The sequence below is a fragment of the Chaetomium fimeti genome (assembly GCF_033439085.1).
Source record: "Chaetomium fimeti strain CBS 168.71 chromosome Unknown B0H64scaffold_8, whole genome shotgun sequence".
Taxonomy (NCBI): Eukaryota; Fungi; Ascomycota; class Sordariomycetes; order Sordariales; family Chaetomiaceae; genus Chaetomium; species Chaetomium fimeti.
In genome coordinates, this window is record NW_026944336.1 from 95067 (window position 1) to 119469 (window position 24403).

Below are 24403 nucleotides of genomic sequence, written 5' to 3' on the forward strand. Positions count from 1 at the left end.
TTAGCCGAATCTACCACTATAGTAGAGGGGGTTTAGCCGAACCTACCGCTATAGTAGGGTCTCCGCCGACACCTTCGAGAACTGGCGGTACCGTTAGAGCCGAAGGCCGGGAACAACACTACCTTTATTAAGATCTACCGCAACGGAGCGGTAGGGAGTCGGAAGCTTCCTCGGAGAAAGTTCCGGGTAAACGTAAAGGGGTAGCTTCTATCGCTACTCCTTAAGGAAAGGAGACCCCAGCTTCACCGGGGGCCGGCAAACCTTCTCGGCAACCCGTTCACCGGGGGCTAGTAAAGGAAAGGAGACCCCAGCTTTACCGGGGGCTAGCAAAGGCCCCGGGTATCAGACTGACCGCTAAAGGGTTTACAATAGCTACATCGCTAAAGGTTTAGATACGGCTGTAATATACCCGTATCTGGGGGGGTATGTTGTATAAAACGTGTGGTGGATAGTGGCTGGAGGTTACGGTACGGCGGGTCAACAACATAGAGGTTACCGGGCCTACAATTGACGCCCGGGTACAGAGTTTTCAGGGGGTGCAGGAGGCCCTCCGTTTGTTCTAGATACATACAAGTTCTTCAGACAATACGATTACGGTTGATTCGGATGCCCTCTGTACAGTGACCTCTGTCGCACTACATTTAGACCCCTGTTTAGAAGTACTGTTACTCTGGCTGTTGGATTTCCAACAGAGTCTGCCAAACATTAATCTGTCCTCCACGGACACGTGTCGCACAGGCTCGGGCTTCTTAGTGCACCCCACGATGACTGCAACACAACGAAAATCGATCACGGCTTCTCCCTTCTTCCCGAAAGCCGGACCGCCTGGCCGTGCAGGCTTATTATGTACACGGCATTAGCACATTAGCACCCCTAACTCAACTAGGCCGTTCACCGGCGAGTTTGCGTCTTAGTTAGCTCGGTCTTTTCTATTTCTGCGCAGCTTGTCTTCAAGGCTACGAAGACGAATGACGAGATAATACCGGCATCGTCATCCTTTAGGTGACAATTTCGATAGAAGGATGAGGAACTAATACCATACTAGCTGGGTAAAGCACCAATGTATATTTTGAGATTAGAGGGTGAATCTTTGGCCCCCCCGTTTCCTTTTCGGGCTTACCTAGGTACCCAATTGCTTCCAACCTTGGTAGGTGTGGTGTGTTTTTGGATATTTTGCACTAGAAAGGTAGACCGTCAGTAATAGGTACCTCAGGTGCTTTGGCGATGTGGTACCTTAGTAGTCAACGTAATGTTCATAGCCAAGGGTCACCGAAGCTTCTTTACGTCGGGTGTGTCTTGCAGAAGTCGCAGTTCATTCAGCAGGCGAACCCAGGTTGGCAAACCTGAGACCGATAACTAACACCGTTTACGATGAATGGAAGAGATGTTTGATCCGTCCGGCAATACTCCGTGGCCAAATACCGACTTCTACTTCTCGCCGGACACGACAATCGTAGAGCTCTAGCCGGTGATCAGTTACTGCAAGAACTCCACCCTTGTCCTTTAGATGCCGGCACATCTCTCACACCCCATCCAACCTTAAGGTTTCAGTCGACAGGTTCGTTAGCGAGCCACCTCGCTAATTGTATAGGTCGGCACTTGCACTCCAGTGCGACCAAATAATCGTCGAGACCCGTTACGGACCCCATATAACTTCCAGGTTACTAAGGCTTCCGCAAGACATGGAAATCAGCGTTTCAACAACGGGCACTAGTTTATGACTAATTTGCCAGTTTTACGAGCTGTGGGATACTTGCAATATGTGTCTTGACATTACGTCCCTGTCTGCTGAATAGAGCCGGGTTTCGCGGGAGGTAGAGAGGCGAGAGCGAGAGGAAGGGAACCGGTGTGGAGCTTTCACAGATACTCAGGCCATGGCAGCAGGGAGAAGAGCACGCAGGCTCAGCACGGGGGGGGTATGAACAGCGCTGGACATGGCCAAGGGAATCAGATGCGCCGAGCACCAAGGTGTCGTGATTGTGGGTCTCCGAGCCACAGTGCTCGCGCGTGTAAAACTGGAGACTTTCAGCTTCGACCTTGCTTTGTTGCAGTGGTGGTGTCGGTGGCGTTGTTGTTGAGGTTCCTTGTTACAAATGAGGACGCGCGTCAAACTACCTATGGGGTCTAACAAAGTGAAGTAGGTACCTGGTAAGACCGTTGATAACGGTGTAAAGTTAGCCCACAGCGGTTCGGATGCGTCAAGGATTACATTCCTCTCGCTTGTTACATGTATGCCCGGTCAGACAGGTTTGCGATGCAACCGAGGTTAACTTGAGGGCAGGGAAGAAAACAGCCGATACTTGGTACTACGTTGTGTTGAGAAACCTTTTTTTATTTCGCACGAGCATAATCTCGGTACAGCTGTGGCCTGTGGTCCGTGGACAATGGGAGGCTCGAGGTGTAGAGACACAGACTACCACGGAGCGTTGGTCCCGTCATAAACGTTCCACCGTCCCTCCTGGGGATGCTCCCAGCCCTTTACAAAAACCTTTGGAAGCTGACCGTTGTACACCTGGCCCTCTTTGAAGAGAATGTCCAATGAAGCCTTGGCCCCCTCCTCGGCAGTCAAGTCGGCCATGTCGCCGCCTCCCAGATCGGTTTTCAACCACTAAACACCTGGCGTCAGCAATGAATCTCGTTGAAGGGGGAAAGGGGGAGGACATACGCCGGGGCAGAGGGCGATGAAGGAAAAGCCTTCCTTTTCGAACTCAAGAGCGTACTGAACGGTAAGCGCGTTCATAGCCGCCTTCGAGATCTTGTAGGCGGGCGCCGGGAGGGCGGCCGCCGCTCCAGCCAGGGTAATGGAGCCCATGGTGGTTGAGCTTGGCCACTGTTAGCGCTCGAAACGGGCAATGTAGGGGGCGTCTCGGCTTACATGTTGGCAACCTTCTTGAGGCTGCCCTTCTTTAGTAGTGGCAGGAACTCACGGGTGACCCAATGAACGCCGAGGACATTGATGGTGAAGCTCTCCTCGAGGTTATCCCTAAGATGAGTTTAGAAACGGTCGATATCAAGTCATCTTGCGAGGTGGGAAGCTCACATTGTCGGGACGCCCCCAGACACATATTGGCACACTCCGGCATTGTTGATCAGAACGTCCAGCCCCTTGCCGCCGAGCTTCGTTTGGACTTCGGCTGCTGCTTTCTTGATGGAGTCTTGGTTGGTAACATCAAGCTGAACGAGGACAACCCGGTCAGGGAGCTTCTGGGCGAGCTCGTTTAAGGCAGCGGAATCACCGCGTGCTGTCGCAAAGATCTTGCCAATGCTGGAGGCTGGACGAGAAGCAAGCTCACGAGCCAGGGCAAGCCCGAAGCCCCGAGAAGCGCCAGTGATGAGGACTGAAGTCATTGTAAGTTTAATGTGTGAATGTGGATGATGGTGTGATGTGCTGTGTTTGCTTGGTCATTGAAGGGTGTTGGAGAGAGTCGATATCTTCAAATCCGTTCCTTTATTATACACCTATACTAAGTTCTTGGTTCTTGCTGTTTGTTTGCACCACGCTCAGTCCTTTCGAATTTGTAAGCCAGGCAACCTACCAACGGCCATAGTCGACCCACACAACAAATTGATCAAGACTGTCCACGATTTATAAGCTTGTGTGATTGGTCAACCTCGGGCGGTCGGTTGGCACAAAGGTTGCAGAGAGAGACGTGCAAGAGCATGGACGTTCACACGGCCCGAGTCCAACGGCCAAGTTGAGTTGTCATTGGACGGGTCGGGCTCGAAGCGAGGGGGGCTCTTCCAAGCCACAGCCGACGCCCGATAGGATGCCCGATAAATGAAGAGGGAACTTTGGGCACGTGCCTTGGTTTCAGTATATCGGCCGATTGGCACAAGGGTACTTGTCGGGAATGGGACTCGAACTTCATGCATCCTGGAAACATGACGATGCAGCTCAACCAAACAACAACCAACCACTTGTCATAAGTAGATAGCAAACAAACCTGTGACGAAGAAATTGACGCTTGCCTTGCAATGCCCCACCCAAGTTGAGACTACCTCGTCCTTTTCCGCCGGGGGATTCGAGAATACCGCTCAAAACCTCAAACAATGGGGGCAGAACCCGCCACAGCCAGTGACTGGAGCTTGACCAACGGTCATGGGTACATTTTGGCCCGGGACCGCAGTCACGCTGCCGCCAGCCGTCTCAATCTCCAGTTCTACCTCTGGAAAGATGCGCTGAAGTTCAACATCCACCCTTCTATCTCCGCCGCGCTGCCCAAAACCGCCGTCATCGCCGACGTGGCAGCTGGAACCGGCATCTGGCTCATCGACACCGCGCGGCAGCTGCCGGAAGCACAACTGGACGGTCTGGATTACAATCTACTTCAGTCCCCTCCTCAGAAATGGCTGCCACCCAACGTCCAGATGCGGCACTGGAACATATTTGACGACATCCCGGATGATCTTGTCGGCAAGTACGACCTTGTCCACACGAGACTCCTTGTTCTGGTCGTCGAGTCCAAGAACCCCCGTGCCATCATCCGGAACCTTCGCAAGCTCTTGAAGCCTGGCGGATACCTGCAGTGGGACGAGCTCGACACGGTGCACATGACGGTGAAGAAGCTGGATCCGAAACGGCAAACACCCGCCCTGGATCAGCTCCGGGATTGGTCATGGGCGGATGGCAGGCATGACTGGACTGTCCGACTGCCTGAGTTCCTTGCCGAGGAGGGCTTCCAGGACGCCAGGGCTGACTTCATCGAAGATCCTCTGGAGCTGGCGAGAGCGTTTAATGAGCAGCATCTCCTCACTGCGGAGGAATTTGCCGAGGGCTTGGTGAAGCTTGGAAAGACGGAGGCAGGTTCCAAGTACTTTCGCATCGTCGAAGACGCGTATAATGAGTCAGTGGCCGGAGCTGCCCTCTGCGTCCCAAGAGTTGTATGCGTTGCACAGAAGCCGCTGTGACTTGGTGGTCATGGAGAGGTTGCGTTTAGGGGGTAGTGTAATTGTTCGCAGATAAACTGTCGCAAATAAACCTGATGCCTCGACGCCGGTGTATTAAAGAGATGGTGATGTTTGTTTTATTAAGATTTGACAACTCGGGCCTGCATGCAAGACATTATGAATAGACACACAGGGGCGTGTTAATCCCGACTTAAAGGTCTCAGTTACTTTCGGTTCTCAGGTAGAGTGGTCTAATAACTAGGATAATATGCGCTACAAGAGAATACATCCATGCAACGGGACCCGGGATCATGGGGACTTTCACATACCCTGCTGTTTCGCTGTTTCTATTTTAATAATTTCATAACATTCATGTTTTACATACTTCGTATTCTCGATATCCTGCAGTAGGAAAAGCCCAAGGAAAAAAGTGGAAGAAAAGAGAGTGCAAACAAAGTTAAAGAGCCATAAAACCATTCTGGTGCCCCTTACACTGCTGCACCCAGAGCCGCATCGGTGATACTGGCAGCCCGTGTACTGATACTCACACTCGGATCAAGGAGGTCCAACATGCTGATGTTGGTTCCAAGCGCCTGAAGGAACCAATTCCGCAGCTCAGCGGCGATGAGACTATCCACACCAAGGTCCGCCACGGACTTCGCCGGGTCGATGCTCTCCACATCGACAAACAACATCTCAGGCACCGCGTTGGTGATGGCCGACTCCACGATTGAGAGTGTGGATGCTCGCCCAGCGGCTCCCTCGCGAACAGCAGCCTCAAACTCCTTGCGAAGGGAGGCGGCAGTGTTCTTGAATCCTCCTTCATCAGCCGCCGAACCTTCTAGTTCGGCGGACTGACGTTGCGCGTCCAAGAAGGCACGCATCATCAGAGACACCCGCGCGTCGCTGTACCAGCGTGGTGCAGTGCCCGACGAGGGCATGTCGTTTGCGAGCTCTTCACGCTTTCTAGCCATCATGCCCGTGGGGTCCAGGTAGGTATGGAGATTTGCGGCGGACAGCGGGTCGTCATGGTGTCCGGACCATTGCGCTTCGGAATCAGCATTTTCCTCCACCGTCCTGTTGTTCAGGAAGGCCGGCTCGAACAAGGCCAGGAACTGAGACTCGCCAATCGTCACCGTCTTGTTACGCTCAAAGAGGTCGACGGTGAGGTCGTTTGTGCCGACTGTGGTGACCTCCCGGATCAAACTGAACGAGGCCGTCGATGCCGGCAGGCCCTGCTGTCGACGGTACCGCGCGAAGGCATCCTGGAAGTTATTGGCCGCTGTGTATGCGCCTTGTGTGGCAAATGCATAAACCGACAAGGTGGAGGTGGTCATGACGAAGAAGTCGAGGGGCATGGACAGCGTCGCCTCGTGGAGATTCTTGGTTCCCTCCACCTTAGCTGACAGACCCTCGTTCCACCTCTCTGAGGTGATCTTGTCGAACGTCAGGTCTAGGTAGGAAACAGCGGCGTGCACAACGCCTTTGATGGGACGTGTCGAAGAGACCTCCTGGATGACGCGAGTGACTTGGTCCTTCTTGCTGATGTCGCAGACAAAGGAGTCGACCTGGATACCGCGCCTGGCTAGAGATTCAACCAGCTCGCTGGCGCCAGAAACGGTGGAAACATCACGTCGAGAAAGAAGCGCGATATTAGTCGCACCCCTATCACCCATCCATCGCATTAAGGACTGCCCCAAGCCACCCAGGGCTCCGACGACGACGTAGCACGATCCAGGGTCGAAGCGGGCTGCGGGTGCCGATGGAATCATCCTGACGACGCTCTCGGGGTTCTGGAAGCTCACGATAAGCTTCCCGGCCACGTCGGAGAGAGTGCCAACCGCCGCAGCCGATAGTTCGGCAATATCAACGGCCGTAGTTCGCTGGATCGGTCCAACAAGACCTTGGCGGCGGTAGCTGTCGACGGTCTGCATCAGCTCCGCACCCAGCGTCGGGTCAGCGTCGAGAACAACCATGGGATCGACCGAGGAGTAAGAAGCGTTGTGCGGGAGCCTTTCCAAACTCCCAATCGCTGGAGCGGACTGTGTATCGCGCCGGCCAACGTCAACAAGTTGGCCTAGAGGCGCCAACAGTTGCCGGAAGGAGTCCGATAGTTCGCCGGGAGCAGTGTTGACAATGATATCAAACGTCCCCTTGTTTGTGAGTTGCGCGGCACGTTGAAGGGACGTCAGGTTAGCTGCGGTGATGACATGTGACGCTGGCAGGGCCAATTTGTCGATCAGGAAGCTGGCCTCTTCTGCGGTTTGGGCCGTGGCGAAAACATGAGCTCCTTTTGCCTTTGCAAGATTGATGGATGCCAGGCCAACATCTTTTGCGCCGGCCTGGATCAAGACCGCCTGTCCCTTTCTGAGGCGTAAAACGTGATCAAACACATATACCGCCGTCGCGTATGTCATTGGCATGGAAGCCATCTCGACCATGTCGTCAGTCGGCTGGAGCTTGCACACGAACGCGGCTGGTACGCGTGTGTAATTGCTGAAGGAGCCTTTACCGAGGCCATATACGCGGTCGCCGACCTTGATGCCGTCCACGGTAGCACCCACCGCGGAGACAACGCCTGAGAATTCAGAGGACAGGCTATCGCCATCGACGCGGCCGGCCCAGTGGTCCAAGTCATGCGCGTTTAGGCCAACGGCCGCAACGGCAACGTCCACAAAGTTCGCCGGCAGCGGCTGTAGGAGCTCCTCATAGCGCGTAAAGCACAACGAGTTGACCACACCGGGTGTCTCAAAGGTGGCTCGCACCGCACCCTGACTGCCGAGCGGTAGCAGCTCCGGTTTTCTGTTTCGGCTATCCACCCCGCGCTGCGAGTGGAAGCCTGCATCGGGTACATGACGACTGACCTGCAGGCAACCACCGTGCCAGCTGAACTCGCGATCGGCCGGGTTCCCCTCGGGGTCGTGGTAGCCCCCTGGGTTGGCCCGGTTCAGCTCGGTCTCCTGGTCGACGACGCAGCGAGCGAAATCTTTGCCTTCATTCTCCGGTACAGCAAAGCTATCGGCGTCGATGTCGATCGACAAGTATTGCGTAGCAGGGTTCTCGTTCTGGATGACACGTAGAAGGCCAGGGATTAGGGCGCCGTCTGGGTTGCCGCCTTTGACCGAACCGCAGCTGGTAAGAGCAACGAAAGTAGCGGCATTCCGTGCTAGGTGTTGGAAGGTCTTCAACTCGTCCTCGTTACCGTTGGTCAAAAGATGATTGTCATCAAACAACGCAACCACGCGCGCTCCCGGAGCAACTTCCTCTGAGGCGTTGCTCAATGGGTTTGCTTTGGCAGCCACCCCTCGCCGACCCAGCTCGTTGGAGATGTGGTTGACCAAGGCCGGAGCCGTTCTGCCGCTGTAGAGCACATGGACGGCGGCTGATGATGCGGTTGAGCCTGTCACCTCGGGTCGCGTAGCCGTGGAGATGATCACCGAGGTCGTATTATGCGGCTCCGGAAAGTCATCCAGCACCACGTCCAGGCCCGAGAAGCCGACATCCCGGAGTGAGCGATCCCAGGCGGGCAAGCTTTGGAAAGGGGCATCAACACGACCATCCGGGATGCCGGCCCAGTACCCGGTGAACGTGCCCACCACGACACCAGGTACGATGAAGTTCTGGTTGGTCTCCACCAAGACGATATTGCCTCCAGGTTTGAGAAGTCGTCGACAGTTTCTGAGCGTTCTATGCATGTTCGATGTGGCATGGAGGACCTGGCATGCGATGATGAGATCGTAGGTCTCCTCGACGTACCCCTGGTCAACAGGATCCCCCTCGATGTCGAAAACGGAAAAGTTCATATCGCGGAAGCCAGCCATGGATTCACGGGCTCCAGACAGGAACCCGGCCGAGATATCGGTAAAGGTGTAGTCCCGGTAGGCCTTGATGCCATTAGGGCCGTTGAAGGCCTTCATCGCAATGCGGGTAGCGCCGCCGGTGCCGCCTCCGATTTCGAGAACGCGGAGGTTGGGGTTTGCGTGGGAAAGGCCAGACAGCACATGGTGCAGCTGCGGGTAGATGCCCGTCATTAACAGACCGGATTGGTACAAAGGCGTGAGCAGGCCCTCGCCGATGATGACGTCCATCCCAGTTCTGCGCTCGTACAGAATGTCGTCCATGTTGTCGTGGAGCAGCTTCGAAATCTTAACCTCCTCCACGTCAGGGGCCTGGCGGGCCAACTCGTCAATCTTTTGGAGAAGGAGGCCCTTGGCAGCCAGCTCTCTCGCCTCCTTCATCAGCTCGGAATGATCGTTTTGGCCCTTCCTCTTGATCCAGTCGAAGAAGTGGCCGACATCGCCCGAAGGTTTGGGTTGGTCTTCCAGCTTCCCGAAACGCTCGTACACGCTGAGAACCACGAAGTGTGCCAGCTTATTCGTGACTCCCCAGGACGGAGACTTGTCCACGTTTGCCTTGGGAGGCGGATACATCTGGCGAGCCTGGTGGTTGCTTAACGAGCGGATATCCGGCTTCCAAACAAGACGTGTGAATGGGCTGCTGAAAGTCCTGTCGATGGACTTGGCTGCACTCGAGTAGCTGATGCAGCGGAGGGAGTCGGCTTGGAGCAGGACCTCCCCGGCGGGTCCGAGTAACTGAAAGTCGAGCCTAGCGCCACGGACACCACGTCTTTCTCCGCGGGCAACGCCAGTGCATGCATCTGCAGCCACATCGTCGATGTTATTGGCGAGGTACAGGCGAGAAAGCTGGACAGGCACAAAGGCCGTGGTGGCCTCGCTGGGACGGCCTCCGTGGCACGCAACCAACCCCAGTTGAATCATGCCGTCCAGCGAGGCCGGATGCAAAGGGTAGTGCGACTCGCCCTCTTTGAGTGATGTCGTGTGCAGGTTGACTGTTGCTACGGCCAGGTTTGACGCTGCATCGGCACGGATGTCGGACAAGGGTTGGAAGGCCGGGCCGTAGCCCAATCCAACCTCCAAGAACTTCTTGCACCAGGCACGGGCATCGACAGCGCGTGAGGCAGCGGGGAGGACGGCCTGCTTCTGTTGTTCTCCACGCTCACCGTCGGTATGGCTAATCTCGACCTTGACGCGGCCGGTGCAATGCTCGGTCCATTCGTCGTTGTTGTGCCGTACCGAGCTGATGGAGAATGTCGCCCATGCCGGTGACTGGGCCGTGGCCTCAACGAGTTCCACGCTCGTCAAAACCTCAACACCGTAATCGTCCTCCGGGATTGTCAAGCTCCTGTTAATTGCCACATCGCGGAGGGAGAAGCCTTCGATGTTCAGCGGCTCGGGGAACTCGTTGTAGATCCGCGATGCGGCCTCCACCGCCATCGTTATGTATGCCGCACCGGGAAGGACTGCATCGGGCACGAGACGATGGTCGGCCAACCACGGGACGTCCTTCATGCGGAGGATGTTGCGCCACTGAGGTCGTAGCTTTGCGGTGCCCACCACCTTGGAGCCCAGGAGATCGTGTCGGAGGACCGACCGGTATCGATACTCCTTACTGGCCCGGCTCTCGTGATAGTTTAGACCCCCATATGTGTACTGGTAGGGTGGCAGTTCGGGGCAAGTGCTGCCATGCTGCAGACCAGTCCCGTTCGCGTCGTCAACTGCATTCACAGCGGCGAGGTCAATGGGGGCGTTCAGCGTAAACAAGGTCCCGGCAAGTTGCAACACAGACACCCGGGCATCTTCCTGCCGCTTCAGTGTCGAAGCATACCCCACGGTCACGCCGCTCGCCTTCAAGATCTGGTCAAGAACGCTCTTGAGTGCCGGGTGAGGCCCGATCTCCACGAGGGCGTGAATCGGCACATCTGCGGTGGCTACGAGGCCTTCGACGGCTTGGGAAAAGCGCACTGGAGACTCGAGGTTGGCTCTCCAGTATGCCGCCATGTCGTTGATATTGGCGGTGTTCTTGATGGGTGTGACTGACGAAACCCACAAAGTCTCCGGGTACCGCTGATCGGCAGATGCGAGCCCGAGCTCTCGGATGTGATCGATTCCCTGGTTGAGCATGTCGACGTATTGGCGTCCAATGGGTCTCATGTGATGGGAATGGTACGCATTACCCCCGGTTTTCAGCTTCCTGTTGAAGATGCTGTCCGTTGTCATGAGCGCTGAGATCTCGTCGATGGCGCTCTCCTCTCCCGACAGGGTGACGCTTCCGGGAGAGTTGATAGCGGCCACCTTTACTTCTTCCTCTCGGCCGTCCAGGTACTTGGATGCCTCTTGGTATCCTAAGCCGACGGCCAACATGGCGCCGGTTTTCTCGTTCTTGGACACCGCTTGGCCACGCAGGTAAGCGGCTGTGATAGCTTCTGCAGCTGTGATGCGGCCAGCCGCGTATGCCGCTGCCATTTCACCTGACGAATGCCCAGCAACGCCCGAGGGGCGGACGGACCATGAAGCCAGGAGATCAACAAGACCGATCTGCACGGCCGTGCACGCAGCTTGGGAGACTTCAGCCGTCTGCGTCAACGCCGGATCGCCGCTGCCGGAGAGAATGCTGCGCAGAGACCAAGAAGGGGCATTCGGGAGTGTGCCGAGCACGAAGTCTAGGAAGTCGATTGTGGTGCGGAATACACGGTACTCGAACAGCTCGGCCCCCATACCGTGCCACTGCGCTCCCTGGCCGGTGAAGATGAATCCGAGGTTGGAAGTATTCAGGGGTGCTCGTACAGGTTGGCTCTCGGCGACAGCTAGAAGACTCGAGACGACGTCATCCTTGTCGACAATGCAGAAAGCTCGCTGGGCAAGTCTCGAGCGCCTGGCCCCGAGCGTGTACGCGATGTCTGCCAGAGACGCCTTGGGGAGCACCGTGGACAGTGCCTCGACGTTGAGTTTGAGGGACTGTTTATTGTGGGCTGACAGGGGCAGAAGGACTAGTTGACGGGTCGCTGCGCCGGGGGTGGCATTCAAGCGGGGGCTCTTGACGATTGGGTGGTGCTGACCTGACGGCTGTCCGTTCTGGTCACCATGGGTGGTGCCGTTGCCTTGTCCATTTGTTGTGCTAGTGCCATTGTGGATGCCGTTTCCGTTCCCGTTGGTGACGCCGTTAGTGGCACCGTTGCTCGTGCTGTTGGTTGCACCCTTGGCCGTGCTCTTGAAGACCCCGGGGGCTACGTAGTCCGGTAGAACGTTGTTGACATGGTCGATGATACAGTGGGCATTGGCTCCGCCGTAGCCGAAAGAATTTATGCTGGCTCGTTGTAATCGGTTCTCTGGCCAAGGGGTGAGCTCTGTCACCGGTTGGACCTTGGCGGCGTCGAAGTCGATGTTTGGGTTTTTTGTCCTGAGATCGAAGATGGGGGGAATTGCGCCTTTCTCAAGGGCGAGGACCACCTTCATTATGGATGCCAGGGCGCTGGCACCTTCTCCATGGCCGACATTACTCTTGACGGAGCCGACAAGCAACGGGTCATCGGCAGCTCTGACTGAGCCGAATACTCTACCCACAGCGGCCACCTCGATTGGATCTCCAACATACGTGCCGGTACCGTGGCACTCAAAGTAGCTCGTGTCGTTGAAAGGGAGATTGCCAGCATGCCGATACGCTTCGCGGATGACGGCTTCTTGGCCGCTGGCACTCGGGCGTGTTATTCCACCGGTCCGGCCATTGGAGTTGATGGCAGTACCCCTTATCATCGCCCGGATCGGTGACTGGTCGTCGATGGCCAGTGATGGCCGCTTTAAGTAAATGGCACCGTATCCCTCTCCTCGCGCATAACCTTCGGCTCTGGCATCGAAGGTGTGACATCTGGACGAAGCAGACAGCGCGCCGAGCTTGTCGAGCGCAATCTGGACGCCGGGGTCCGCGACCCAGTTTGCTGATGCAACAATGGCGGAGTCACAGTCACCGGCGCGGATTGCGTTGACTGCCAGATGCAGGGCGTACATGGAAGATGAGCAGGCCGTGTCAACCGTCAGGCTATTCGAGGTTTAACTGATCAGCAGGCTCGCTCCATCCTTGTAGTGACGCAGTGTGCCCGACGTACCTTGGCCCTTGAAGATTGAATATGTAGCTGATACGATTTGCCAGAATGCTGGTACCGGCGCCCACAAAGGCATAGGGTCTCGGGTTGTCCCAGTCGCGGGACTGTATCATCCAGTGATCCAGGCAGAAGTTGCCGACGAAGACGCCGGTCCGAGACCCCGAGACACTCTCCCATGTCTCCCCAGCATTTTCTATCGCCTCGTATGCCACCTCGAGCAACTTCCGCTGCGAGGGATCCATCGTTTCCACCTCAAGCTGCGTCATACCAAAAAAGGCATGGTCAAACAGGCGGGCGTCCTGCTCAGCAAGGAATGCACCCTTCATTGCGAAGCCTCCTGGGCGATCGGGATTGGCATGATGAAAGCCTTGGGAGGAGAAGCGAGGCTCATCAAACTCCTTCCAGCCGTCTACCTTATTACGAAGAAACTCCCAGAATGTTGTAGCATCGTGAGAACCACCGGGCCAACGGCAAGCTGTTCAAGGATGTCAACTATCAAACCTCTGTGCTGCTGGAGGTTGGGATCGGGAGACATACCCATGCCCACAATGGCCACGGGCTCATGCTGGCCAGTCGGTGAGGTTGAAGCCATGGCGGACTCGGGTTGCTTCACTGGATCAAAACAATGTTGAATCGTTGTTTGAGTGGGTAGGTAGGTATTATCACGTTCTCAGTGCTTGCGATGCCACGGCAACAGTTATCGAGGCAGGCACTTCATGTGTGCCGATCAACACGGGCAGCTGGTAATATGTCATTTCACGTCTCCCTAACATGCCCACTACACACTATCCATGCCTGATACACCTAGTCCCAACTCCTAAGCTATTCGCTAGCGCTTACAAACCGAGATAGTAGAATGCACAGGCACGTCGGTTGTGCTATGCCAAGACCATGCTGCATGCATTACCTCTTCGGATATGCCAGATATCGGCCGCGACGGCGCGAACCGGCAGAAAGGGGGCCGAGGCCATCGGCCGACACCCCTTGCTTACGCCACCGTGTTGAAATGCCCATGTTGAGGACACCACCCTGACGAACTCGCCCCGATAGGACTCCCCCGATGGGACCATGCCCGACACGCCAACCGGGTCAATCGCCGTCAATTGTCTACCGGTATGACGATGTCCATGCCGATATCTCTGCCCGATGCCGTTGAAGGCACCGGGCCGTTCGAAATGCGGGTCGTGATTGGACGGTCCGCATTGATAGCATTGCAATGTCAGCGCCGGGCTCAAGTACATCCGGCTCAGAGGGTTCCGTGTACTTGTAGTTTATCTTGTCGTCTCCTCGTCGTCCCTTCGAACCAAGACATCATAGATACAGTACCGCGCTAGATCCTCACACGTTACCAAACTATCTCCACACGACTTCAGTCACTTACAGTTACCATGGCCAACGGGCAAGCCCACTCTACCGCGTCCCTCTTGGGTCTGGCTCAGAACATTCTCGAGCTCACCCAGAATATGACGACATACATCCAGGCCAACAACCTCGACGCTCCCAGCTTCGCTCTTGACTCCCAGGATCCACCCAACACTCCGGAATATCGCACTATTCACGCTGCTCTCAAGACCAATTTGGAAGATCTCCAACGTCTCATCGACGGCCCCCGGAAGTGGCTGCGGGAGTTTTGTTGCACCGGCTATGACCTCGGCGCCCTTCAGGTCGCGCTTGACTTCAAATTTTTCCAGTTGGTGCCGGCTCATGGAGAAATCCCTCTCGACGACTTGGCCAAGAAGGCCGGGCTTGACGTTGATCGCACCGGTCGTGTTGTTCGCCAGCTCATGACGTACCGCATCTTCGATGAACATCGTCCTCGAGTCATCTCCCACAGCTCCGCCTCTCTTTTGATGCAGCAGGACGAGGAGCTGCGGAGTGTGGTGCACTACTCGCTCGATGAGATGCTGAAGGCGGCTGCCGATTGCAACATCACTTTCAAGGCGCACCCCTACGAGGCGCACCAAAATCTCAACCCTTTCGTCACGCGTCATGGCGTTGGGATCTTTGAGTTCTACAAGAACAACCCCGATAAAGCCCGCCGGTTCGCGAAAGCCATGGCCGGTCTGAGACAGATGGACCGCCATCTCGATTTCCTGCTTCAAGATGGTTTCAACTGGTCTGAGCTCAAGGGTACTGTCGTCGACTGCGGTGGCGGCAACGGTCACATTTCCAAGAGTCTGGCCCAGGTAAGCCGAGCCCCAAGCCCAGTGGGCAGGCGAACAACCGTCTCAGTCGTCCCTAATCACAACAATACCAGATGTATCCGAACCTGAACTTCATTGTGCAAGACTCGAACGCCGACATGCTTGACGAGGGCAAAAGCTCGCTTGCTGGTGAACTTCGGGGCCGCGTCAAGTATTCTCAACACAGCTTCTTCGACCCCCAGCCGGTCGAAAACGCTGCGGCTTTCTTGATCCGCCAATGCACGCACAACTGGGCTGACAAGGACGTGGTCACCATTTTCAAGTCGTTTGTCCCCGGGCTGCTGAAATCCAGCCCAGACACCCCCCTGCTCATCAACGATATCATCATCCCCGAGCCGGGCACCTGGCCACGCCACCAGGAGCGTGTCGTGCGGCAGGTGGACATGGTCATGCTGGTCAACTGCGGTGCCAAGCAACGCACGCGGGCCGAGTTTGAGACGCTGCTGAAGGAAGCGGATCGCAGATACGAGATCCGCAATGTCTTTGACAACGGCCCGCTTGGACTTCTCGAGGTTTACCTGAAGAGATCTTGAGCATTGTGCTGTCAGAGAATAGGATTGGTACCGTGTCAAATCTTAATTTGCATTCCGATCTCTGCTTGTGCTGTCTGTTTCCGGTTGTATTGTGTACCTATCCATGTATGCCCTCTGGTGACAAAAGAACCTGCACCCATACGCGACCTTTGTGGATGCTTCCGTTCCGACCCATGTGCCAACCTCCCCCCTGCGAGGAATGATGACCCGGGTCCTCGACGGCCAAGACTCAACCCGGCGGATTTGATTCGTCAGAGAAAGTTTAAATATCAAAAGTCCTCCAGGCCGAGTCGATGGGGGCCGCCGCCCGAGACCAGGACGTCTCGGCCGATGACTCGGAATGTATCGAATTCGGAAACCATATCGGCTCAGCTGCTGCACTGCAACGTCGAGGCATGCGCAGGATGGTGGGGCGAATCCCGTCCCCGTCCCCCCCATACGTGTTTAATATCGTTTTGTCGTACTGCGAACTTCCAGGCCGTCATTGGTATTTTCTAGACCCTTGTTGGCCTTGCTCAAATCCAAGCTTTCCAACACCATGTCTGCTAGAATACATACCATTTTGATCATCGGGGCCGGGGGTGGCATTGGGGAGGCTGTAGCCCGTCGATTCCATGGCTTGGGCAAGAAGATCATTGTCACCGGACGCGAAGAGGATAGAGAGTACTTAACCCAGTTGGCACGGGATCTTCCGGGAGTCGGCTTCCGTGTGGTACGCTCAACGGGACAATTCCCCATCTTCGTCCTGTCCCAAGCACTAACAGCACGACTCCTTTTACCAACTAGTGGGATGTGACGCACCTCGACAAATTGCAGAGCGAAGTTAAGAGGATTCTGACTGCTTTCCCCAAACTCGACACCGTCTTCATCAATGCCGGAACACAAAGCTACTACGACATCTTCCAGCAACCCACCGCCGACGCCGAGGTCATCCGAGAACTGACGACCAACCTCACTGCACCCATCTTGATCTCTCAGGCTTTTGCCTCGCACCTCTTCGACCTCGCCCAGTCCGGCGTCAAGACCAATCTCTTCCTCACGAGCTCATCGTTGGCGTACTTTCCGGTGCCATTCTACCCGGCATACTGCCCATCCAAGGCAGGCATTGCCTCTTTTACCAAGATCCTACGGATGCAGTTAGATTCCACCGGTAACAAGAACATGAACGTGGTCGAGGTCGTACCGCCGTATGTCGACACGCCGTTAAACGCGGCACATCGGGTGCAGACGGATGCGCTCCAGGGAGGCGAGGACAAGGCCGTGCAGCCCATGCCGCTCGGCGAGTACATCGACAAGTTCTTCACGGCTCTGGAGCAGACAAAGCCGGATGGGTCTCTCAGCGACGAGGTTGGGGTCGGGTTCGGCGCTCAAGGCGCAGCCATCTGGCACGAGAGTAACCGGAAACTGCTCAGCGCTTCGGGTATGGCCGATTAAGGGGGCCATGAGATATCTAGACGCCGCTTACCGGCCATTCCTAGGTCGTGGAAATTACAAGGTCTTTTTGTTCGTTAGTATGCGGCTATGTTTTGTTGAGCCCGATCTCCTGGTAAACAACGCCTCTGAACATTTCGACAACAATTAGGTACCTCTGTGCCAATGCTTACCTACCAAGCTCGCTCCATATTCTTTTACCTCTGACACCGACTATTTGTCTCTATTGCAAGGTACCTACCTACCTAAGTGGTTTCCACGGCTAGTCAAGGGACCAAGATGGATGTCTATTGCATTCCACAGATCCCAAATCGCTAAATACTGTAGATCCAATGTCGAACAACAAATGTTTATTATTCCGAGCATCTCCAAGAAGTCTTGTGGCCATAGCCACATTATCTGAATTAAATGGCGGTGATCCTCACATAACATTGCTGCGGAACACGGGCAATCCCTTCAAGTCCGGCGTGACTTGAAATAGGTGGGGGACACTTCGAGAACTGGAAGTTCCACACCAGCATGGCCATAATGGTCCTCATTTCCATGTGAGCCAGTCGCCTTCCCCAGCAACCACGCGGCCCCAAGCCAAAGACCAGTTGCGGCCCTGCCCCGGCGTCAAAGTCGACATCCTCCGCCAACACACCCTCGCCTTTGTTTCTCCGGACGAGCCAACGCTCCGGCTCGAAGAGCGACAAGTCCCGCGTCTCGTCCCACCCGGCGTTGAGTTTGGCTGCCCGCGATGTTTCGCTCCGTTTTGAGTCGTCAACAGTGAGAGAAGGCCCCAAGAAGCCCGGGCCGTTGGACATGAGGAAAACCTGAGTCCCTTTTTTGATCGGGCACCCCAGGATCGTCGTGTCGCAAAGGGCTTCCCGTGTGACCGGCACTGCGTTGATACGCAACATCTCTTCGATCACCGCGTCTAGGTATGGCAGTTTGGCATAGCGGATCTCCTGGAAGGTGAACAACCGGTTCTCGCTCCTCGCCGCCGAAAGTGTGTCGTAAAGTACCGCGCGGAGCTTCGTTTGGATGTGAGGCAAGTCAGTGAGGTATTTTGTCAGCCACATCATGGCTCCGCTGGTCGTGTGATGGCCTCCGACAATGTCGCCGAACAGCTGCGCACGTATCGTTAGCACACGATGATACAGAAGCATATACGCGTTCAACGTAAGAGCCTCACCTCATCCCGAAACACTTGGCTATCAAACTCTGGCTGCCGGCCTTCCTTCTCGGCTCTGGCTGCTTCGCGCATCAACATGTGTTCCACGCCCGTCTCGACGTGTCCAGCCTGGAAGTTCTTCAAGCCGATGGCGATTTGTTCCTTCATGGCACGCTCCTTGTCGTCAAAGATCTTCGTGTACCACGACTGTTTTGACCACCACCACGTCTGAAGCTTTGGCATGAGCGCGTTGATGGTCTTCTCGACAATCTCAGGGGCCTCATAGACCGAGTGCAGGAAGTCGACGATGGTCGCGAGTGGGAACGTGACGGGTTGATCCACCGAGGCATCGAGCTCCACATCAGAAGGCGCCAGGTTGCGTACGAGCTCCAGTTGCTGGCCCATTGCCGTGTGTACCCAGTTCTTGCCAAAGGCGAACTCGAGCATCACGTCGAGAGAGGCATATTCAAAATCCTTCTTGACACTGAACGGCCGCCCTTTTGCCAAATCCATTTTCATCTCGAAGAGCCGGATCAACTCCAGCCCCTTGTTATGAACGGCCGGGCCAACGTGTTTGTCCAGAAAGCTGGTGGTCATGAGATCCTGGATGAGCTGGCGGTTGGACTTGAACTTGTCGCCCGTCATGTAAATGCCGTGAAATGCCCCCATGCATGCCATACCGTCCGACAGAAAGGACGACTTGTCAAACTCCTTCCGGCGCGTCAGGATATCTCTGGCCTCGCGGTAATCGGCCAGGAGAATCCATGGCTGGGAGAAGGGGCGGATGAAGATCTGGCAGATGGGCGAGTTCATCTTCTTCATCTCCTTGGCGCACCACACGCGGAACTCGCCTGTCACGCTGACCTCTTTGATCATGGCGGGAGCGTCGCCAAAAAGGGTTCTTGTCGCCTCCGGGTTGTACGCGATGCCTGGGATCGGCTTTGGCAGGAGCCATTGGTACAGGCAGTACAACGCGAAGGGGACGGCGGCCAGCGCAACGAGAACGGGGCTTGTGATCCAGTCCCCGTCCAGGGCTGAGGCAACGCGCTCAAAGGACAACGACATGGTGAGCTGGATTTGGTGGTGTAGGTGATGCCGACGGGAGTCCTGTTTTCGAGATGTCCGTCCGTAGAGTCAAAACACGAGCGCAACGTGTCAAACGCTTATGGTGAGTGTCAAAGAACTAAAATTATCCTAGCAACGCCCTCAATTCCATTGATTGGTATTCTCATTCTGTGGCTTGCATGAATCGACGGGGGTTTATTGCTCCGCGGAATTGGCGCTACGGCAGAGCGAGCCGAAGAAGACATGACCCCTGAGTAATGAGATGTCCTCTCATAGCCAGTCTTGTTACCAAGCACGGCTGAAAACGGCCTCTCCCGAACTTCTGACTCCGGGCGCCCGACAATGCCTCGCTACAGTCCAACGCCACGGAATCGTAATCCTCCAAGCCGGCGTTGTGGTAGACCACCAGGCAGCGTCGGTCGGCCGAAAGGTCGTCGGCCGAAGCCAAGCCGACGCTCGAGTGAGGCGAACCCTCCATTCTGCACCACCTCTCGTCTAACAACGAGACGAGGCGACGAGGCTTTTTCAGCTGCATGTTCCACAAGCCCAGCTTTCACGCTTCTCCAGCTGGAGGAAACACATTGTCAGCTTCTCGTGCGGACGGAGAACGGTTATGCCGGGGCTATGGTAGAAATAGATGACATGTTTGCGTGTAGATCAGTGCATATTGAGTTGTACTGCATCCGTGAGTTGATTTATTCGCTGCAACGCAACTGCAGGTTTCACTTACACGTTGCCATCCCGTGCCATCCACGTTTTTCCCACGTTGTCTCTCGCAGGAACGCCAAGATGAGGAGCCTTGTGTCACTCTTCTGGAGTCTGGCTGCCTTGGGCACCTTGGTGGACGCCGCCAGCATTCCTCGATACTTTGAAAGACAGCCCAGGACCCGCCACAACTTGGACAGCGCTCTAGTCCAGCGTGAGCTTGGTGAACTGGCGTCCGACTCCATTGTCATCTTCGGGCCGGGCGATGACCGCTATCCGGAGGCCATAGCAAGATGGAACATGTTTGCTGTGCCTCAGATCCAAGTCGTCGTCGTGCCCGGCGAGGAATCCGATGTTTCCATCATTGTAAGTGCCCCCCCAGCCCAAAGACCCCACAAACTTGCTCCTTATTCGGCGATATCTTGAAGTTCTGTTTAACTAACTACGTGTACCCCAAGGTCAAATACTGCAATGAGAACAGCATCGCGTTCTTGGCCATAAACGGCGGCCATGGAAACCCGAACAGTCTGGGGACTTTTAACGGTATCCAGATCAGGATGGAAGCTCTCGACAACATTGACATCCAGCCCGATGGGAAGTCGGCCTGGTTCGGAGGAGGTGCCCGCGGCGGCCCGGTCACGAAGCAGCTTTGGGACCTTGGTTACGTGACCACGACCGGCTCTTGCGAGTGCGTCGGTTTGCTTGGTGCCGGCCTCGGGGGCGGCCACGGACGCCATGAAGGTCCTTACGGAATGATCAGCGACAACATCCGCCAGCTCAATGTCGTTCTAGGGAATGGCTCAGCCATTCGAGTCAACGCAACAAGCCACAGCGATCTCCTATGGGGGATGAAGGGAGCGGGCCATAACTTTGGCATCGTCACAAGCGCAGAGCTGAACATTTTCCCACGAGGCCCGGACACATGGCACTATCACAATTACCTTTGGCGTGGCGACAAGCTCGAGGCCGTGTTCAGCGCTCTCAATGACTTCCACGACAAGGGCAATACTCCGGTCAACATGACCACCAACTTCGGAAACTTCTTGGTGAACGCCAGCATCACGACCGATGAGCCCATCATCTGGTGGACATTTGCCTACCGTGGAACTGCCGCGGAGGCCAACAAGCACTTAGCGCGATTCGACGCCATCGAGTCCGCCTACGAGGAATCCGGTGACATTCCCTACACTCTAGTAGCCAAGGCTCAGCAAACCGCCGAGGATGACTTCATTTGCTTGCCGGGCAACATCCGAATCACGACGACAGCGGGCTTGCAGCTGTACAACATCACGGCCGAGCGCCAGATCTTTGACGGATTCCAGCGACGTATCACCACTGAGCCCGAACTTGCCGTAGGCTGTGGCATTCTTCACGAGGGTTACTCTACCGAGGCCGTTGGCGCCCAGAACCCGGCCGACTCGGCGTACCCTTTCCGTGCCGACCACCACCTGATGCTTTTCGACGCAGTCGTGCCTCCCAACAACCCGGCGCTGGAGAGGGCCGCCTGGGAATGGGCGAAGGAGGTCCGGGATCAGTGGAACGGCGGTCAGCCAACCCGGCCCGTCAATGCCTACGTCAACTACGCCAACGGCTTCGAGACTCTCGAGGAAAAGTACGGTCACGAGTCCTGGCGCCTGAGAAGGCTTCGCGGCCTGAAGGCGAAATATGACCGCGATAATAAGTTCCGTTACTTCAACCCCATCGTCGGACGGCGAGGCCATTAAGTAGTCACCAGTAACGGGGTTGGGCAGGTTGAGGCCTTGGGGATGAGATAGAGACTTTGAAGTTCAAGTTTTGTATTAGCACCAGTTAAGCCCTATTTTGTTGCTTTGCCGGTAATTATTCAACATCACCGATTACCTCTTCCTATAACTGCCACCCGAATGCAAGCTTGAAGGCCGGCCGGTGCTTTGCTGTGTGTAGATTTAACAACGCATCCATGATACGTACGACCAGCACCCATCAACGCAGAAGAGACACTGGGAATCCATCTATTATGGAATATGTTCCCCGCTTGGTGTGCTTACACGCATGACGATTCCTTAACTATGGAAGTTGCGGGGACCTCAGCTCCTCGTGATTTGGTCGAGTGAAGTGCGATGTGCCAATCTCATTCGTCCCGTCGGTCTAATACTCTTTGCTTCTCCGCATGATGCAGTCGTTCAACCACGCTCTCGGTCCAATTGGCAGATGTGCCGTGAAAGTTTGGGACTATTATTAGTTAAAGGCTTGCTCGATGCAGATTTGTGTAACATATGTCAACGCCAAATATTGATTGAGTTTCATTTACAAATGGGAGTGATGCGAGCATAAAACCCGACACTCGCCCATTCCAACTCGAAGTGTTGTTGACTGTAATGCAAAGTCTGTATTCGCTCCTCCAAAAAGCCGCTGATCGTCATGTGGACCAAAATTGTCGCAGCTATTTACCTTGTAGGCGTCGTCGCCGTCGGCTCAGCTACGGGCAACTCCGCGGCCAACAGCCAGCCCTCGGACGGTGACGACGCGTACGACTTCATCGTTGTCGGGGGAGGTATATCCGGATTGGTGGTTGCGAATCGGTTGACGCAAGACCGCCGGAGTATGTTATCCCATTTCTCGGGGTTCTGGGTCCACGCTTCCACTCAATTGGCATAGAGTTCGACTAACAGGAGTCCTCGATGGAAGCTTCTGTGCTTATCATTGAGCGGGGCGACTTTGACAATAAGCCGCAGGCCATTATCCCCTATTACGCAAACCAGCTTGATACGAGCGTCCTGATGCGTGTCCCGTCCGCCCCTGATGAAAAGCTAAACAACCTGACTTACTCGGTGGCTGCCGCCGCCGTGGTGGGCGGCGGCTCCGTCGTCAACGGCATGGGTTACAACCGCGGCAGCAAAGCCGACTATGATGGTTGGGAAGCACTCGGGAACCCGGGCTGGGGCTGGGACGGCTTGTTCCCCTACTTCTTCAAGAGTACCACATTCATCCCCCCCAGTCCAGAGGCTACTGCGCGGTGGAATATCACCTGGGATCCGTCGGCTTACGGCAACGGCCCACTGCATCTCCACATCCCCAACTTCCAGTACCCTGACGTGGCGACCTTTTGGGATGCCTTGCGAAGCGAACCCGGTATCGTCACTGGTGGAGGGTCAAACCTGGGAACTGGTGCTGGCGCGTACTGGAACCCATCAAACATCGACGCGCGAGATATGACCCGATCCACGGCACGGAAGGCTTACTACGACACCGTCAATGCCACACGCACGAATCTGCATTTGCTCCGGGGACACACCGCAACCGAGATCCTCTTTACGCCTGGAGAGGTGCTAAGAGCAAATGGGATACGAATTGTCTCGCGGCTTGACAACACAACACGTAACGTATATGCCAAAAAGGAGGTTATCCTCGCCGCTGGTGCTCTGATGACGCCGCAGCTGCTTCAGGCGAGTGGGATTGGCCCGGCTGCTGTGCTCAACGCTGCGGGGGTTGAGGTTAAGAAGGATATGCCGGCAGTTGGGGCAAACTTCCAAGACCACCCGACTATCTTCATAACGTATGCCCTGGTAAACCAGTCGTTTCCAAACTCAGGCAGCATCACGAACAATGCGACGTATAACGAGACCGTGTGGGAGGAGTACTTCACCAACAAGACAGGTCCCATCGCTGCTTCTACCGCCACTACCATCTTGTACTTTACCCGTCCTCAGCTCGAATCACCAACGGCGGCAGCGGCGCTCGTCGCGCGACTTCTGGCACAGAAGCCAGCCTCATACCTTCCCTCCGTTTATGGAGAGTCCGTCAAGTTGCTGCGTGGTTTCGAAGCGCAGCGAGCCATCCTGGCGCGGCAACTGAACAGCTCGTCGGCCGCCATCACCATGTGGTCCATCGCCGGCAGCGGCGGCGCAGCAGCATCACTGTACAAGCCACTCTCACGCGGCACCGTCACGCTAAACCCGGCCGACCCGAACGGCTTGCCCATCGTCACCTTCCACACCTTCATGAACCCGGTCGACAGCGAGAACACTGTCGCCATCCTCCGACGCCTGCGCGCCTTCTGGCGGAACCCCGCGCTGGCGCGCCTCGAGCCGTCCGAGGTTGCGCCCGGCCCGCAGTTCCAGACCGACGACGAGATCTTGAGGGAGCTGACGACAAATCATGCCCTCCTTCGGCCGTCGTTGGCCCATCCGTCCGGCACGTGCGCTATGATGCCAGAGCGGCTGGGCGGCTGTGTCGCGCCGGACCTCACTGTGTACGGCGTCCGCGGGCTGCGCGTGGTTGATGCAAGTATCATGCCGCTCATCCCGGCTGGTGGGCTGCAGGGGACTGTGTATGCCGTGGCGGAGAAGGCGGCGGATTTGATCAAGGAACGGTGGGGCCGATGACAGTTGTTCCTTTGCTGCTACGGTTAACGGATATCAGGTTAGCCAAAGGGCAAAAAGGTTGGCATACGAAAGTCCCAAGGCGGGGGGGTATACATTGGTAG

General features: G+C 55.9%; 8 protein-coding genes across 8 annotated transcripts; 5 read left to right on the forward strand and 3 right to left on the reverse strand.

The window, feature by feature from the left end:
- Positions 1 to 2279: 2279 nt before the first annotated feature.
- B0H64DRAFT_347944 (short chain dehydrogenase reductase) lies at positions 2280 to 3625 on the reverse strand. Its single transcript, XM_062801376.1, has 4 exons — positions 3041 to 3625; positions 2876 to 2983; positions 2666 to 2822; positions 2280 to 2608 (listed from the first exon to the last, which is right to left on the reverse strand). The coding sequence occupies exons 1-4, from the start codon at positions 3346 to 3348 to the stop codon at positions 2414 to 2416; spliced, it is 768 nt and encodes a 255-aa protein (XP_062655222.1). The 5' UTR covers positions 3349 to 3625; the 3' UTR covers positions 2280 to 2413.
- Positions 3626 to 3841: 216 nt separating this feature from the next.
- Positions 3842 to 4987, forward strand: B0H64DRAFT_407859 (S-adenosyl-L-methionine-dependent methyltransferase). Its single transcript, XM_062804585.1, has one exon. It carries the CDS (start codon positions 4051 to 4053, stop codon positions 4906 to 4908), a length of 858 nt encoding a protein of 285 aa, XP_062655223.1. The 5' UTR covers positions 3842 to 4050; the 3' UTR covers positions 4909 to 4987.
- Positions 4988 to 5375: 388 nt separating this feature from the next.
- B0H64DRAFT_329829 (uncharacterized protein) lies at positions 5376 to 13436 on the reverse strand (the record flags this gene model as incomplete). The annotated part of the gene is made up of 4 exons (XM_062800897.1): positions 5376 to 11819; positions 11904 to 12780; positions 12848 to 13319; positions 13382 to 13436. The coding sequence occupies 4 exons, from the start codon at positions 13434 to 13436 to the stop codon at positions 5376 to 5378; spliced, it is 7848 nt and encodes a 2615-aa protein (XP_062655224.1).
- A 796-nt stretch (positions 13437 to 14232) lies between these two features.
- Positions 14233 to 15581, forward strand: B0H64DRAFT_435496 (S-adenosyl-L-methionine-dependent methyltransferase; the record flags this gene model as incomplete). The annotated part of the gene is made up of 2 exons (XM_062806141.1): positions 14233 to 15030; positions 15102 to 15581. The coding sequence occupies 2 exons, from the start codon at positions 14233 to 14235 to the stop codon at positions 15579 to 15581; spliced, it is 1278 nt and encodes a 425-aa protein (XP_062655225.1).
- A 487-nt stretch (positions 15582 to 16068) lies between these two features.
- B0H64DRAFT_407862 (short chain dehydrogenase reductase) lies at positions 16069 to 17146 on the forward strand. The gene is made up of 2 exons (XM_062804586.1): positions 16069 to 16293; positions 16368 to 17146. Exons 1-2 carry the CDS (start codon positions 16120 to 16122, stop codon positions 17013 to 17015), a joined length of 822 nt encoding a protein of 273 aa, XP_062655226.1. The 5' UTR covers positions 16069 to 16119; the 3' UTR covers positions 17016 to 17146.
- Positions 17147 to 17416: 270 nt separating this feature from the next.
- Positions 17417 to 19233, reverse strand: B0H64DRAFT_329424 (cytochrome P450; the record flags this gene model as incomplete). Its single annotated transcript, XM_062800880.1, has 2 exons — positions 17417 to 18124; positions 18190 to 19233. The coding sequence occupies 2 exons, from the start codon at positions 19231 to 19233 to the stop codon at positions 17417 to 17419; spliced, it is 1752 nt and encodes a 583-aa protein (XP_062655227.1).
- A 789-nt stretch (positions 19234 to 20022) lies between these two features.
- Positions 20023 to 21662, forward strand: B0H64DRAFT_329821 (uncharacterized protein; the record flags this gene model as incomplete). The annotated part of the gene is made up of 2 exons (XM_062800895.1): positions 20023 to 20304; positions 20397 to 21662. The coding sequence occupies 2 exons, from the start codon at positions 20023 to 20025 to the stop codon at positions 21660 to 21662; spliced, it is 1548 nt and encodes a 515-aa protein (XP_062655228.1).
- Positions 21663 to 22338: 676 nt separating this feature from the next.
- B0H64DRAFT_477917 (uncharacterized protein) lies at positions 22339 to 24289 on the forward strand (the record flags this gene model as incomplete). The annotated part of the gene is made up of 2 exons (XM_062808225.1): positions 22339 to 22519; positions 22606 to 24289. Coding segments are annotated over 2 exons (1863 nt in total), but the record flags the coding sequence as incomplete, so codon positions are not given.
- Positions 24290 to 24403: the final 114 nt, after the last annotated feature.